We start from the raw sequence: 16,708 nt of genomic DNA, 5'->3' as shown, positions 1-16,708 counted from the left end.
AGCTTACATTTTCAAAGAGCTTACGCTGCCCATCTGCCCAGTGCCCTAACAGCTTTTGGTCAGCACCACCACCCACCCCCCCCCCAGCACTTGGCAAGGTGCAGAGAAGAGGATCGCAAACAACCTTCCAGAGGGAGCTGGGATTACAGCAACAAGGGAGCATATGGCTCTAAGATATAGGAAATGCATTAATTAGCATATTAGCTGTGAACACAGAATGACTAGTTCTAACACTACTGCAAAGGTCCGTATGGATGGACACAAGGGATTGCGTAGGCTGCCCAGAATTTTTACTTCTTGCATATAATGTGAAAATCAGCACCTAAGCACAATGTTAAAGTAAAACCCACTTCAACTTCAACACTGCAGGGCGGTGTGAACAGAACTAGAATTTGAGTTCCAGCTTCCTAAAAGACGCAATGTAATTGCAATTTGAACTCATGCTTTCAAATATTTACACGTTTCAACTCAAGCAGAGACTTCAGCTACGCTGAAAGTTTCTGCTCCAAGGAGGGCAGAAACACAGTGTCTGTTCTGTAGCCTCGTCGATCTCTCTGTTCTTCAGTTTCTCATCACTTGTACCTGTCTCCTGGGGCAACTGATGCTTGCTGCCACACCTGGATCGGGGAACAACCCCAGGAATAGCGAGGGTCCTACTGATCTTGGAGCACAACAGGGCAAGGATTCCTTCTCCTGACAGAAATAAATTTACCTGTCATCTTTGTTAATTTGATCGCCAAATCCAACTGTGTCGACAATAGTCAGCTTCAGACGGACATTACTCTCCTGGAGCTCGTAACTCCGGGCTTTCAATCTCACGCCAGGCTCGTTGTGCGTCGCAGGTTCACTTTCAAACTTGGTGTTGAACAGAGTGTCCATCAACGTTGATTTGCCAATGCCAGTTTCACCTGAGCAGACAAAGGTAACGTTAGTATGGTCCGACTGCTTTTCCTCATCTCATTCTCAAGCACATTCGCCAGGCTAAGGAGTTTTTCTGCTCGGGTAGCAGTGGAATTAGGCTATGTGCACATGGCTAGGCAAAACAATCCCTGCAGGAACAGATGTCTTTTGAGGCAGTCCTCATCTTTATAAATCCCCCAGGACTGAACCAGGGACTTTGTGGACGCTGGGTGGTGACAGCAGTTCTGGCTTCTGCTGCTGGGCTCCACCTGATTTCCTCCGCAGGTCACACCGCCGGAGTCTCTGCAGCACGCCTCGCAGACATACCCGATCAAAGCGCCAGACGCTGGGGATGCGAATCCGAAATGAGCCCCTGCTGTGCAAAACCTGCTACCCTGACAGACACCAGGATTAACCAAATGCCTTCAGAGCTAAAAGTCATCACCCGCAAGTGAAGAGCTAGGCAGCTGTGCTGGGAACAGCAAGGGAAATCTGTGGGCTGGCTTTTCCAGGGAGGTGTACCACAATCACAGGCGAGGACACTGAAAGGGGCATCACCAGAGATACTAAGCCCCACTGACCTCAGGGATTTTTCATTATTTTGGGGAAGAGAAGGAGGTTATTACACACACACACACACACACACACACACACACACACACACAGAGGCACAGTCTTTTCCGGTAATATTACTGTTAATGTTTCCCATAGGAAATGGAGGAATTGGAGAGGACAGGCTGAGGCTTATGAGACTCCCTGAAGAGAAGGTACTAAACGGGAAGGAAGGTGGCGGGGAACAAGTGAGAAAAGAAATAAAAAAGAAAAAAATAGAATCACAATAGCTTTAAGAATAGTTACTTAGACATTTGCTGAGTGAGCCTCCTTCCTTGGAGAAAGGAAAGGACTCCTTCCAGGATGAACCAGCAAATGCCTGCTGCTGCCAGAACCCTGTTACTGGACTTGCTACACTGGCAGTGCAGGAGAGACAAACAATTATTCCCTTCCCATAAAAGCATTTGCTTTCAGCAGTTGCCTGTGGTTTTTATGTTGGTATGATGTGACTGATGATGCAGGCTCCCTGCTGCTCGATAGCATGAAGAGCCCCAATCCCCCCACCTTGCCAGTGATATCAGTATTCAGAACAGCAAGAAAATGTTTTTACTTGAGAAATACTTAATTACCTTTTTAATAGTGTAGGCTAAGTCCTAGTTCTGATATAACTTTCTTTACAGAAGCAAGTTGTAAATTCTCTCAGCTCTGACTTTGATTCCCAAGGAGATATCTGATTCTCTACATGTTTGTATGCCTTTTTTTTTTTTTTTCCCCCAGCTCAGTTTGCATTCCTGTTTCAAGAGGATCACAAAAAACCCCTTAGTGCAACTTGAGCAATGAAAATTTGAGACAGCAGTTTTAAAAAAATCTAAAATAGCACACTACTTGAATACCGACTTTTAGACTGAGTTCACTAATCCCCAGTTCAACGAGTAACATGGATGAAAGCATTAGCCTAAATCCCATTTTTAAGTCAAAAGTGTTTGCTTAGCAATTACATTCTTTAACTGCTACTGCTCCCCATGCTGTGAGCAGGGTTGGGCTGAGGTAATGTCCTGAAGTTTCTCCAGCTGAAGAGATGCTGAGATCTGGGACAGAGCTCCTGGACTGCAGTGGGCAGCCCTGCCATTTGCAGGTCAGGCTTGTGCGGGTGTCCTATCCCAACCTCTTAAACACCCCCAAAATATCAAGTAGAAGTGAATAATAGAAAAGCAATACAAAATGTATCAGGTGGGAGAGGAGAACCTGCAGCTGGGATTGCCCTCAAACATCTCTCTAGGCTGTATGCAGCTCTCCTAGCATGAAAATCTCTCTCAAAATATGCAAAACTCCCACTTAGAAGAACTCTAGAAAACCATACAGTATTTGTGTCCACAGAAACAAATACCACTACTCAGCAACAGCCTGTTGCTCTGTGATACTCGACAGATCATTTTGCTGGCTTTGACCATTTTCATGCTAGGCTCAGGAAGGTAAGTGATTACTTACAGCCCAGTAAAATAATCCAGCAGAGATGCTTGCCGCAGCATTCCTACCCTGGGAAGCTGCAGGACATAAAGCAAGCTTTTAAAAAAGAATGAACAAATGAAAGAGGGGGAAGACAGAAAGTATCCATCGACATTACAGCTCAAAATCTAGGCCCTCATAGAGCGCAACCCCCACTAGAAGACCAGTCCTAAACCGATGGCACAGACTGTTGATATCTGAAGCTACATATGTGAGCGAGCTCCTGATGCGAATGCAGTGCCGCTGCATGCTGTGCTGGACAAGCTTTGCAGCATTTTATCCATGCACACCACAATTAAAAGTCTCATGTTACAATGCCAAAGTTAATTGTATCCCTTCTCAAAACAGAATTTCAAAAAAGTTGTTTTAGTTTTTTCTTTATTTTTTTAAAAGGGGGAGATTCCTATTCCTTGGACAGCTGCAGCAATTTGTGCAAAATTTTAATTTGGGGTGAAAAATGGTTGATCAGCACATTTTACAATAGGAAAAGAGTTGGATCAAATTACTATGTTAATGGAGACATATCAAGTCACGCTAAGAGAGGAATATTTATTGCAAGAGAAAAAAGGCAATTAATTTATGCCATTTTGGTCAAAGAGCTGCCTGCTAATCAGGCTGTTCCCTGCTGAATTTTAAATGGTTTCATGCTGCTAACAGAGTCACATGAGGGCTGGTAGCTTGAGCGTGCAGAAGTATGACTATTCTCTTATCTCATTCTTCAACATGCAAAGCTAGAGGGGAGTCTTGTTTGTTTGCCAGATTTCTTCTCCGACTGTTCACTCTGCACTGCAGACAGAAATTCTCAACTTGTTATAGAAGAAAAAAAAAAAAAAAAAAAAATCACAGTCAGAGGGTTCTGCCAAAATTAAGAGTAAAACCCAACATTTTTGCAATTTATAGAACTACATTCTGGGGTATCTTGAAGAGGTGTACCAGTTGGTCAAATCTGTTTTGGCACAGAGCTCTCCCAGGGCTGAACAAAGGATTTCCAATTGCATAGTATCCATACAGTACCCAGACAGCAGGCATCTCTCTACAGCCAAGAGAAGAAGTTGCCTCACCATATTTCACCCTCCGAACAACTTGGGAAAAGTAACACAGTAAGCCAGGCTATAAAACCAACTTGCAGCACTCAAATTAAGTATAGCAGAGAACAGGTGACAGGCTTTGTTCTCAAGTACATCATCTGGTGACTAAAAACAGCATCACTTCCAACTGGAGAAACTAAGAATATAACGAGGCAGGCAGGCAAAGCCTGGAAGGGAAGGAATGCAATTTAGTGAGAAACAGCCTCTGTGTCCAACCCAGAGAAAGGCAGATTTAAGTTAACGTTCTTTTAAAAATACATTGAGTTCCCAAGTTAGCTCAGTTTCCTTATGGGCAGCCCTTGAGGAAAGCAGAATCACAGGACGATCGAAAGGATATATTTTAACAGCTAGAAATTTCCATGTTTTGACTCAGGGGACAGGGTAGAGAAAAGGAAAAAAGGGATACTAGATTTTACCCTGGAGCAGCTCTGGGAAGAAACTGTCCCTTCCCTGCCACAGTGGTCCCCACTGGCTCAGATCCTACCCTTTGCAGGACGCAGAAGGTGCTAATTTGTGCGTACTAATGCAACCTTTGGTGTGAGCTAACCCCCCAGCAGTGTGGGATGACTTACCCACGCAGAGGATGTTGAAGCAGAAGCCCTGCGACGTTGACTTGTTGACCAGCTGATCAGGGAGGCTGTCGAAGCCCACATGGCCGGAGAGGGACAGGTTCCTAAGGTCATCGCTCTGTAAGACCAAGAAGAAAGGCATTTAACAGGGTTGCAGCACCCCTGTCAGGGAAGAAGGCTGTGCCTAGTCCTGTCAGAACTGTGTAATGACGCAGGAGTTTTCATGACATGGGATCTTTCTGTCTTAGGTTTGCCTCCAAAACATGATCTCCTTTTATCTCTATCCTACTCTCCACTGCGGGGCTTAGAAGCTAAAACATCCCCGACCCCAAGGCACTCAAGCACCACCAGACTGTTTCTCCATGCCTGCGACTCTGTACCAATATGCAACACCCAAACATTGTTTCTGAGGCCTCAGCATCACATATCCCTAAGGTTACCCAAAGATTATTTGGGCAGACACCTGGAAGAGACACAGTGAAACACAGTCACAGCTGTGAGCAGATCAATTGCTGTTTAATTGGTGCAGCAGCTGAATCTGCCTCCTCTGTGTCTTCTGTACAGCTCTACGGCAGAAACCAGCCCGCTTCCCCTTCCAGAATTTCCCACAGGACTTCCCCAAACCACCCAGCGAGGCCAGCTCTCCCAAACAGCACATGAAAGACTGATGCGGGTTGCGATGCTGTCCTGGTTGCAACTCCAAAATCTATTCCTGATAGAAACCTGTGTAGGCCAGCAGAGAGGCAAGCTCGTGCTCTCCTCGGCTCAGTTTGCCAAAGGGAAGGAAAAGCTCTCTCAGACTTGCTCTATCCTCCCAGCAGAAAAAGGGAAACTCTGACATGCTTGCGCTTTTCCTGCAACCTTTTGGTACGGCCACAGCAGGACACAGCTTACATGGTGACACCACCTCTAAAGCCAGCCTAATCTCTTCCCAGCTTTTACAGGCCTTGACCGGGAGGCAAAAAAAGCAGGCATGCTGCCCTGCGGATGCCTTGGTTTACAAATAGCCTCATCCGACACGAGGTGAGAAAGCAGGGCACCACTCCCCGAGTTTCGTGGGTGACCTACAAAGCCCATTGTACTGCAGGTCTTTGGCAGGGAAAAAACCCAGGCCAGGCACCCAGAGGTTGCAAGTCACCCCTCGTGACCCGCTCTCCTCCTCCAGGCTGTCCAGGGGCCTTGAGCTGATACCATCAAACACCCCCAAGACCATTTTGTGGAGGGTAATGGGGGAGCACAGACCTCGAAGAAGGGGGGTTTGAAACAACTCCAAGATTATATTTAGGATTTTTCCACAACAGCTGTACAGTAATTCACAGACAGGCTTGGAAAAAGCAGCCAGCCCAGTTATCTCTTCCCCAACAAATTGCAGTAATGACAATATCCTCAGAGCAGATAAAACAACAAACAAACAAAAAAACCCCACCAACTCTGTAGACCCAGAGCAGCTCTGCTGTTATTTCACACAATGTTTTCCTCCAAAAGTTTGTTGTCCTTAGGATACTAACCCAAACACTTCCAGCACAGTTACTCCACAGAGGCCATACTGCTGAACTAAATTACAGTCGTGGGCAGCCTTAGCCAAGTTTAAAAATGCTGGAAGCACCAGCTTCTCTTCCACAAAATCAGTGGGCTTTGGACCAGACATGGAAAAAGACACTCTTTGGTTGTTAAAATAAGAATCCAAACCAGGGAACAACTTCCCACACTCTGCACAATTGCTGAGCATCTCCACTGCCCTCCTCAAAACATACAGACCAGCCAACCATTGCAGGAAGAAATAAGTGATATCTAGGCTAAGCGCTGATGAAAATACCACTTACACTTAAAGAAAAAAAAAAAAAAAAAAAAAAAACAAACAAAGAGAGAAATTCTCCAAAATGCAACATCTCCAGGTAAAAATGTCTAAGTCTGTGCCATTACCACATGGCACAAAGGGGCAAAGGGCTCCTTTTTGCCACACTGGCATATGCAGCTTGACACCTGTGCTAGATACCCGACTCTTCTCTTAACATCTGAACCAGGCTTGTCTGAAGGCTTAGTGCCGGTACACCAGACTGCTCATCTCCACCCCTCTGTTTACTGGACGGCTCTTCACCAGCATGGTAAAACAGAAGCTTCAGGTGATTAAGAGATGCCACCTCCTTCACTCAGGCTAGGTGAAAAAAACATCAGAGACCACTACCTCATTTACCTGCAACAGTGATTTTTGTGGAAAAGCCCCAGGCAATGGAAGGAGATCCTGGGAATGGCTTAAATTAAATATCTGTAGTATTAGTATTTTCTAAAATGCCAGTGGACTTGGATTCATGATTAAGTAAAAGGAGCTCAGAGCAGATCTCAGAAAGCAATAGGTACCCATGACTCACAGGCTTCACAGAAAGCAGTAGGTGTTGAACATCTCTCACCACAGCACCAGTATCTCTTTCCTTGATATATTTTGGGAAAGCAAGTACTGCCTCATCATCAGTTACTCAGCAGGAACAGGAGCTAGACTCATCTCTTGCATCTGTGTCAGTTATTTTTTGCTGCATACCTACGTTGGTTTAGTTCCCTCCCCTCGCTTTCTTTTTTTTCCTGCAAGTGGCAAACAGTGGAAAAAAACCAAAAACTATCTCTACACTTCTCAGTGCCAAGTATTTTTCACAAGCTGTGCTGCATAACAAGAGGCAGAAGTGTAGTCTGATATCTGCCTGATACACCAAAACACTCACAAAAAGCTCAGAGGCCCAAGGCATGGGCAGAGATGAAAGGCAAACCCAAGTCTCCACCTCCCTCAGTATTCCCCAGACTGTAGCACACGTCATGGAGAGGATACAGAAAATACGTGCACTTCTACCAAAGTATCACAGATACACATTTTGCACGAGGCAGGAGAGCCAAAAGCACTAGAGTTTCTAAATATCTCCCTCCACACACACAAACGAAAGCATCATGCAACTTAACAGTCAGTTCCAGCACACACAGATGGACTCGGAGAGCTGGCACGTTTTGGGGGGAGATGCAGGCTGCTCCTCTCTGAGAAGAAGGATTAAAGGGAGGCACGCACGCTGCATAACCTCTTACCGCTGCAGCCAGGCCTCTGCTCTTGCTTTCACCGTCTTCAAGGAGACAGAGTTTAATCCTGCCCAGTGACTACAGGGGCCCTGACACAAGAGAGAAGAACCCTGCCTCCTTTCTCTGCTTTCCCCCCAGGAGAGGCTGGTAGCCGCAGGACCCCCCCATGAGGCTCTATGGCCCCTTTAGCCAAGGCACAGGGCTGCCAAGGATGCTAATCAGCAAGACCACAAATAGCCTGACTGCATTGGACTGGGCAGTTTTAGCTTCATTAGCTCAACAGTGCTCCAGCCTTCAGCCCTCAGGCTGCCCGAGGAGGGGGCAAGGACTGAAACTCCTGCAAACTCAGGAGTAGCTCATGAGCTCAGGTTTTGTCCACATGGAAAGGAAGCCTCTGCTGGAGAGCAACAAGCGTGATTGCTCAGTGTATAATTAGCAGAACAGGCAAGTGATTCACGCTTTCAGTCTGGCAAAACAGAAGTGTTTTAAAAACAACGGGATGCTAAGTCAGATGGCCAGGCTGCTCCGGCTGTGAATCCCTGTGACAAGCTCCTCCGAAGAGTCAGTGGGCTGGGTTTTGATCTCAAGTGAGTCATCCCACTGTGAACTGGGTGCCTCCAGCTGAAGAGTCATCAAAGGCTGACATGGGTGAGGGCTCCTGCCCCACAGAGACAAGCCCCAAGCCCCCCTGTTCACCCAAGAAGCTGGGGGAGCAATGCTACAAGCATTGATTTATTCTTCCTGCCACAGGGGTCTTCCTTCTTCCAGAGGAAGGCAGCAGTGCTACCCAGGCACTTTACCCCCAGCCAAAAGGCATATCAGCACCCTGCCTCACTGATTTCTAACCAAGGGTATTCCTCATTTTCCCTCGGAAGATAAACAGAGCTCAGCATGCCTTGGAGTTCAGCACAACTCCTCTCTTTCCCCAATACTGCACCTAAACACACTCCTGGACTACAACAACTCCTCAGCTGTCACTCCCTGTGGCACAGTCCTAAGAGATGCCTTATTAATGCACAGAGAAGTCACTGTACTGGGAAGCGCTGACCTCTTACAAGCATGCTAAAAGAAGAGCTGTTTGCCAAGCGCCCCTCCTTGCCTGCAGCTTCAAGAGCAACGGACAAGATCAGCACGTGTAAAACTGCAGCTCCACAGACTTCTATAAAGATCAGCCAATTTGTACCAGATACGCTGCTAGACTTGGGTGTCTGGATAATCTCAGATGTCAGAGAGCTTAAGACATCCCAAGAGCAGGCTTTATTTTTAAACTCTTCTTTAAGACAGTCGTGTCTCCCTTACTGAACCCCACATTATAGAGCAAATCTTCCCTCCCTCTTTACATACCATCCACATAAGTGAGAAGCGATTCTGAACCTCCAGAGCCATATGCTAACCCCTACAAAAACTACAGAGTAACAGGAACAATTAAGTGCTTGTTTATTGGGAAAGGTGCTGATCACTTTTCTTTGCAGAGTGACCTACAAGGAGGCATCTCACAGTTGATATTTCTTGGGTTAACAACAATCTTTCAGATGCTGTTATCACAGCTGCTGGTTTTAGCTCTAGCAGAGTAAGGGGAGGGTAGGAGGGGTAAGTAGAGCAGACAGCACCTGCTATGTACTATAGAGAGATCAATTGCCAGGACCCTATGTCCTACTGCTCTTCTTTTAAGGGAAAAAAAGAAAAAACTGCCTTGCAAAAGACAAGACAGGGTTTGCAAGCCGAGAGCCCTGTCAAATCCACTTCACATCTGGCTTTCTTCATACATAGCTCCTGGTGGCAAAGGTTTTATAGGTCAAGCAAAGCCGTAACGGATGCTCTGTGGCAAACAGTGGGTTTGCCTGGATGTAATTCAGTGAAGCTTTATAACACAATTTGGCTGACGAGGCACGTGCAAGGAGAGAATCGGCTCATTCCTCCTAAGCCACGGTGGCTTGGCAGGGCTAGCAGGAATAAGAGGAAAGTTATTTTCCTGATTGGAGTCAGCAACGGTACGCCTGTGTGTGGATGGGGAGGTAGATATAAAGGTGGGTCCCATAATTACAAATGTATCACTTCTCCAGAGACAGCACAAAGGAGAGCCATGTCCTTACACTCCAGAAAGTGTGTGGTAGCTGATCTGAGATAAAGCAGTCGCTCTTCTCCTAGGTAGAAACAAGGTGTCACTCCAAAATGCTGAGAAGAGAGGGCCCACAAGGACACCTGCATTTATTGCTCCAGTCTGTTCTCCTCACTCAGGACTTAATCATGATGATGGCTGTTCCCTCAAGACAAATAAGCTTCTAGCTGAGCCCCTTATGCTCTAATGCTGCTGGCAAAATATTCCCCTGCAGCCCCCCCCCCCAGCCCACTGCTCCTGGCTGCTGGGGGTCACTTTCACACGGCCTCCCAAGAGTTAAAGAAAACAAAAACCAGTCTCAAATTCTAGAGGGGAAAAATGCTGGTATGCAAAATGTTGAGCTCAACCACAAATATGAAGCAAGTGTTTAGTTATTTGAGGCCACACGACTTTGGAGGCACCTTTAAGAAATTCTGAAAGCTTTTATTGTTGTCAGCAGCTCAGGCCAGCTACATTTTTGCCCTGTTACTAGGTGCACGTTCCCGCATTTCTGAAGTAATCCTAGATGCTGCATCCAAAGCCAGGGACCTCGGAGATACTTTAGTCTGCTCATACAAAAAAGGTGGCTCAGGCAAGAGCTGTGAGGACAGAAGCACAGAGTAGTCAGCAAGAGACAAATCTGTCCTACCCTCTCCCTGGATGAAACCCAAGAGCCGGGGTCCCTGCCGACAGGACACAAAGTATTCCCAGTGCCTACGCCAGAGCCAGGCTCACTGTTCACATTCCTTGAAACACCACCCACAACCCCCATCCCTTTCCTTATACAGATTTAAGTGATGGTTAAACCCGTAATTCTTGGACAAGGGAACCCAAGTATAATCGTATGGGGGAGCACAAGAAGAAAGGACAATTCCTTTCCTCTCCTTGCCATAGCTAGTGCAGTCATGCGGCAAGAAAACAGCCCATAGCAATCAAACAGTTAATCAAGAACGGAAGGACTTCTTTCTGTTGCTTTAGGCTAGGATAACCATCAGTGTCACCAGCAGAAGAGGGGGAGTTCCTGTCTCCATGCTTCTGCTGCTGGCTGGCTGCAGACTCAGGCAGGTATATCCACAAGCTACTGAAGTCTTGGACGTCTTTTTTTTTTCTGCTTCTCTCTCAACAGGAAGACATATGCTCATTCTGTAGCTTAAAATGTCAAGCAAGCCATGAAGATCCATCAGAGCCGTTGGCACGTTGGATGGCTAACGCCTCCCGCTCTGCCACCAGCCCCCTGAGTGACTCCCTGCTGCAGCTACTGCTCCCAAGGGCTGGCCCTCAGTAAACAATCCTATTCTTCCCGGGTAAAAGCTGGCACCAGCTCTAGCTGCTTAGGGGCACACAGCTTCTCCATCGAGTGTGCTTTGTTCAGTAAGTCCCCTGCCCCAGCCCTCCAGCAAGATCTAAAACAAGAGCAAGGAGCCACGTCTCCCTACTCCCAGTAACAAGAAATACCATCAACAAAGTGTTATGCCACAGTTGGCTCCCTCACTCAGTAACCATGGAGGTCACAGGGAACACAAAAAGGCTCTCCTTGAATGTACTGGCTTTTCCTTTTAATCCTGGAGAATTGGGATAGCAGAAAAGGTTATTTTGTGGGAGGAAGGCTGGAAGCAATTTGGCGAACGAAGCACCCATCAGCAGCAGATGGGGAAGGGTAGGTGTGGGTCTCGTGCTGCCCCTCCTTGCACAGAATATTGCTCTGCAGATACATGAAGTTTTATCTGGGGAACCAGCAGCCAAAGGAGGCTGCCAGCGAGCCAAGGCAAGGGGTTCCCCCGAGGGGACACCCTCAGAGACGGGGCGCTGCTGGACATTACGTCAGTGTGGCAGTAACACGCAGAAGCGATGGGGAAGGAACCGTCCTCTCTGAGGCTGGCTCCCTTCTCCTGCCAGAAGAAAAGAAAATCCACCCGAATGAAACCCCCGCCCCAATCCCAGCTCCCCCAGCAGCGGATGCAGCACGGGGTGGGGAGCACAAGGCCCGTCTCCCTGGCATCTGGTGCCAGATATCCCAGTGGTGGCCAGCGGCTCGCAATGGCGACTTGCGGCCGCTGCCAGGCGGCAAGGACACGCTGCCTGCCGCGGCCGTAGCCACCGCCACTCCCGCGCCTCCCAAGCGCGCTGCTGGTGGGGAGGCGAAGGGAACTGCTTACATTGGCAAGCTGCAGCAACTCCGCAGGAGGATGGAGAAAAAAAGGATGCAGTCGCATTCTTCTGGGAAGAGGGAAGTCAGCAAAATCTGACAATTCAGGAGTGGCTGTAGAGAGCGGGAAAGAACATTTGTCTTCCAGGCAAAATGTTTGGCTAAAGGTCAGTACAAGCTCAGAGCACTAGCAGTTCCATTTATGCCAAGAACTAACATAAAAGACATTTTCCTTCATAGGTTTCCAAAAACCACGGATTTTTCTATTTGGAGTAGAAGTGACTAATGCTTCTAACAGCCCCTGATGTCACAAACTGCTAACCAGCAAAAAAAAAAAAAAAAAAAAAATGCTGGACTTTGGGGATGATAAGGACCATATGTGCATTCCAGCAAGGCTTGTAAACTCACTGAAGGGGGGGAGGGGGGGGAAGGGAGGGAAAAAAAAAAAAAAAGAGAAAAAAGAGAGGAAGAAGGAAGGGAGGGGGGGAAAAAAGAGTTCTAATGTGACAAAAAAGAATGAAGACCATCCAAAGGCAGAGCCCAATGAGAACCAGATGCTCTTCACTTCTCTGCCCAACCTCTCTCCTGACAGGAGGGTGATGTGCAACTAACTGCCTTTTTGACCACTCATATGAGGTTGATGAAATAAGATGTGAATTATTATTCAGTGCCAGACGCCCCAGTCTGAAATGCTCCACTCCTGTTTCAAAAAACAGCACACGATTTTATTGCAACTTCCCCATCTTTTGTCTTCTGAGGCGCCGCATGCAGGGAAAGGCAAATATATCCCTTTTAGCATCCCCAGCCATCCTCCCGCAGCCAGGCACAGCTGAGAAAGTTGGAGGATCCTTCACACCAGCCCTGAACAAAATGTTTTTGGGGGGTCAGAGGCCCAGCAGACCACCAGCTGCTGCACAGCGACACAGCATGTGAGCCAGTCTGTAACACGAGGCGAGTTTACACCAGCAAGTATTGGAGAACGTAGAGTTTTTGTTCATCTTGAGAACGTGTGATCTTGAAGAGTTAAAAACAACTCAAATCAGTAGGGTAGAAGTGAACTGGAAGATGGCAGGAAGGCACGTTGCTATATGGACAGTAGAAACACTCCTCCTTCCCCCTCCCCCAGTTCTTTTGCCCCTTTTCCAGCTCTTCTGGCTACACAGTCCCATACCACCACAGACACCGTCCAAGACAGCAAAGAGGAAAAAAAACAACAGCCATTTCCTTCTGTATTCCACTGTCATGCACTTAAAATAGCCCTGAAACAGCTGCATCACAGGCCATTAAATAAGTGGATTTATACTTTGATAAAAGCCTTTAGCTGGAGGCACAGTGCAATATGGGACTTGACACAGATGAAAGTGGGATAGATGAACTCGGCAAGACTCCCAGTTACACTAACACAGAGGCCGGCTGCAGGGAGCTCTTTGGGACACTGATCCTGGGCCCAAGAAGGCAGAATTAACACAAACCCAGGAACAAAGCAGCTGATCCCATTGCCAGGTTCTCCTCAAACCTTCCCCAGGCTTCCAAAAACTCCAGTCCAGTTAGGGGTGTGAACACAACCGGAGCAAAAATACAGAGATTTTTAGAAAGGAAAGCAGCCCATAGGGCTCGCTTATAAAACTGTAACAAGGCAGCACTGTTCCAATACCTGAATCAAATTAAGGGCCACTCCAAACATAAAAAGAAGCAGCTTTCCTTGGGAGGTGGTGCAGGCGCAGCCGAGAAGGGCTGGCTTGCAACTCCTTAACCCTGTGTTTTCTTTCCTACAAAACTAGAGCTGCACATCAAGGGTACAATTTGTCAGCTCCTATTCAGCAAGCTCCGGGACTGAAAGGTGCCCCACATCGTGCTCTGGATAATTAATTAGCCCTGGGACTTACCACCAGGATCTGCATTAATACCGTGCCCTGCTGGTTTGCTCAGAGGCAGGCAGGGAACACCACGGCATGGACAGGCTACAGTCGTCTGCACAGACCCAATTTCCAAGTAGGGCACATAGAGCTGTGTGTATAAAGGCACCCAGCTTCAGATCGTTTATTTACTAGTTCTCTTGAGTCTGGACTAAACAGTTCAGATTTATCACAGTAATTGTCTTCCTATCAAAATCCTAAGACGTACATATATGGTTTCTTCAGTGCCCAGGTACCATGACAGTATGAACGGGTCTCAAGTCAAAAAAATCATCATTCAGCTACGTCATTTCACACGGTCAGTGCCCTGGCAACTTGTTTTGTGCTTGGAGTTACTACAGGACCTAAAGGAACCAGGTACACATACTCCTTAGAAAATCCCTACTACCAGGACTTTTAGGGTCCCTGCAAGTGCTAGATAAACACTGGAAATCCTCAGGGAAACTTTACTGTATCAACTGGATTGAGGAGCTCGCTCAGACCAGCTCTTAAATTCATATGCAACATGCATATATGACAATAAGGATATTAAATAAAAGGCCAGAGAAAATATTTCAGATTTAGCCGAGTCCAGTGTTTTTACTTTTGCTAGCCATGGGTACACTTGAGTCCTGACAAAGTAATGCACACAACAACAACAAAGCAGGAAAACTTGATTTTAATGCGTTCATGGTATGGTCTAATTTTGAGTGTTAAGTCATAGCCCTCACATTTGCTTAGAAAATGAAAAGGGTACGTGCACAGCCCCTTATGGTACATGAAGCTCTTCTAGGGCACCACAGAAGTCATTGATCATTGATAAGAAAAGGTCAGCAATCAAAGAATATAGAGAACTACAAATAATGTTGTTTGCCTTAGTGTGCAGTTTACTGTCTTCAGCAGGAGTGAAAGTGGAATTAAGTTGAATCGAATCTGCGTGCAGAGGAAAAGGTCAAGGTTTACTGAATTATTCAGATGAGAGTTTTGAAACATTAGTCTGTAGACTTCAAGCTCTCAACTGCCTCAACAGCAACAATGTTCCCCACTTCACTTCATCAAGATTTCATTTTCCTGCCTTTAACAGGGAAAGCCTATAAACAAATTTTAATAAATAGGACATACTTCAAGAAGCAATTCCCTATTTTAGCTGAAGTACTTCCTTCCCTCCGCCTCATTAATTCCATATTTTTGTGGCTGCCTTGAAAGATTGTATTTTGTCTTCCCAAAAAAAAATGTTAATTGGCCAGAGTTCTTCCAGAGGAAAGCACGTCTAATCTATGTCTGTGGCAGTCATAACATTGGTATCATCGGGAGGAGATGGGACTAGAAGGACACCCTACTCCAGGCTTTTTACCCTACTCGTGTTTCGCTGCACTGATAAGAACTGCTACAGAACTTAACATTTCTGGACTCGATAGGCAATGCAAGACAAAACATCTTCCTCGCATGGAGCTCACAGACGGGAATGTTCCCACAGTTCTCTCTACGTCCATCACTTGCAAAGGGGCAGGATCACAAAGGCATCTGATGACCAACACAGTCCTGGTGATGCTCCAAGTCCTCCAAGACAGGACACCGGCAATTGCCCAGCATACACTCAAAAATGTTTGAACTCCATAAATGCACAAGAGACTGCTAAATAAATATTTACAGCACCAGAGGAAAGGATTAACTCTCTAGTCACAAAGAATCCAAGGATAAGCTTTACAGCTCCAGTTTTTGGGTTGTGGCAGAGATAAGCCTTTTATTACAGAGATCTAAACCAAATCCCATAAACATGAGGAGTCCCACTCCTCTCCACACCTATTTTTTGCACCAGAGTTTACATTGAGCTATTCCCCACCACACGCCAAAAAGGAAAAAGGCTTTCCCTGCACTCCAGCTGCCCGTGACTACAAGTAACACAATGTGAAAGCTGTTACAGAACTGCAAGTCCCCACCACAGGCACAGGCCACCAAGGCCTCTTCCACAGCACAGCCAAACTCCCTTCTAAAGGTGAACATTTCTGCTCTCTCCAAATCACATCCTCAGCCTCCACTGCAAACAGACCAGCAAGAAAATCCAACCCCCAGGACTATTTTTTTTTTGCCTGGGCCAGAGATGCTAGCTACAAATTCACAGAGATGTTCCACCAAGCAGATGTCTCCAAGAGGGAAACGAGAGCCTTGGAATCGCATCTCCCACTGGAGTCAGCCTGGGCAGACTCAGCTAGCACCAAAGCAGGAAAAAACATCCCTTTTTCTCCCTTTACCTCTCAAGCCCCACACATCAGACCTCCCATGACTGCAGACAGCGAAGCATGGGCACCATCAAATTCATCTGCTATTTAACGCAGGAGGAACCTGTGTCAGCAAGCAAGTAAAGACAGCCCAAATTAAACCCGCTACCTACCATTTGGAACAAGCCAGCCAGAATGAGGTTTTGCGGATACTACAGCCAATGCAGAAAAACCTTGTGTTGCCTCCCTGCCCTGTGCTGCGCCACAGCACCATAATTCAAGGGGATCTTGACAGTGCTGCCAACCAGCATCAGCAAGGGACTCCTTCAGCTCCGCCTGCTCTCACCTCATGCTTCACTGGCTGTAGGACATCCACAGACAGGGATCAAAAGGAGCAGGTTGCTTGCGAGGCTGAATCCCTCCGGAGGCACTGGAAAAGTGGAAGCCTTTTCTCAGAAACACCTTTACACCATTCACAAAACAGACAGCAATACTGTTTCCTCCCTCCTCCGGGTGCTCTCACCTCCAAAGGTGGCTCAGGCAGACTCCATCACCCTAAAACAAGAGCAGGGTTTTCCCGCTGGAGATGGGCCTGGGAACTTGGCCCAGCAGGGAGGCATCTTTCTGCCAATTACAGACAACGACACCTAACATTAGGCTTGCCTGACAAGTTTCTTT

General features: G+C 46.9%; 1 protein-coding gene across 5 annotated transcripts in view; it reads right to left on the bottom strand.

Moving 5' to 3' along the window:
* Positions 1 to 16,708, bottom strand: part of SEPTIN11 (septin 11) — a 65,812-nt gene that overhangs the window by 31,341 nt on the left and 17,763 nt on the right. For all 5 annotated transcript variants that reach the window (XM_032992391.2, XM_042796904.1, XM_042796902.1 and 2 more), the window contains exons 2-3: positions 4,619 to 4,733; positions 713 to 908 (exon numbers count right to left, since the gene is read on the bottom strand). In XM_032992391.2, the coding sequence (XP_032848282.2) occupies positions 713 to 908; positions 4,619 to 4,733 (311 nt within the window). The remainder of the gene's footprint in view (positions 1 to 712; positions 909 to 4,618; positions 4,734 to 16,708) is intronic.

Source organism: Tyto alba, unplaced genomic scaffold, assembly GCF_018691265.1.
Source record: "Tyto alba isolate M040663 unplaced genomic scaffold, T.alba_DEE_v4.0 Super-Scaffold_23, whole genome shotgun sequence".
Classification (NCBI taxonomy): Eukaryota; Metazoa; Chordata; class Aves; order Strigiformes; family Tytonidae; genus Tyto; species Tyto alba.
Note: the sequence above shows the minus strand (reverse complement) of the source record. Positions and strands in the feature narration are given on the sequence as shown.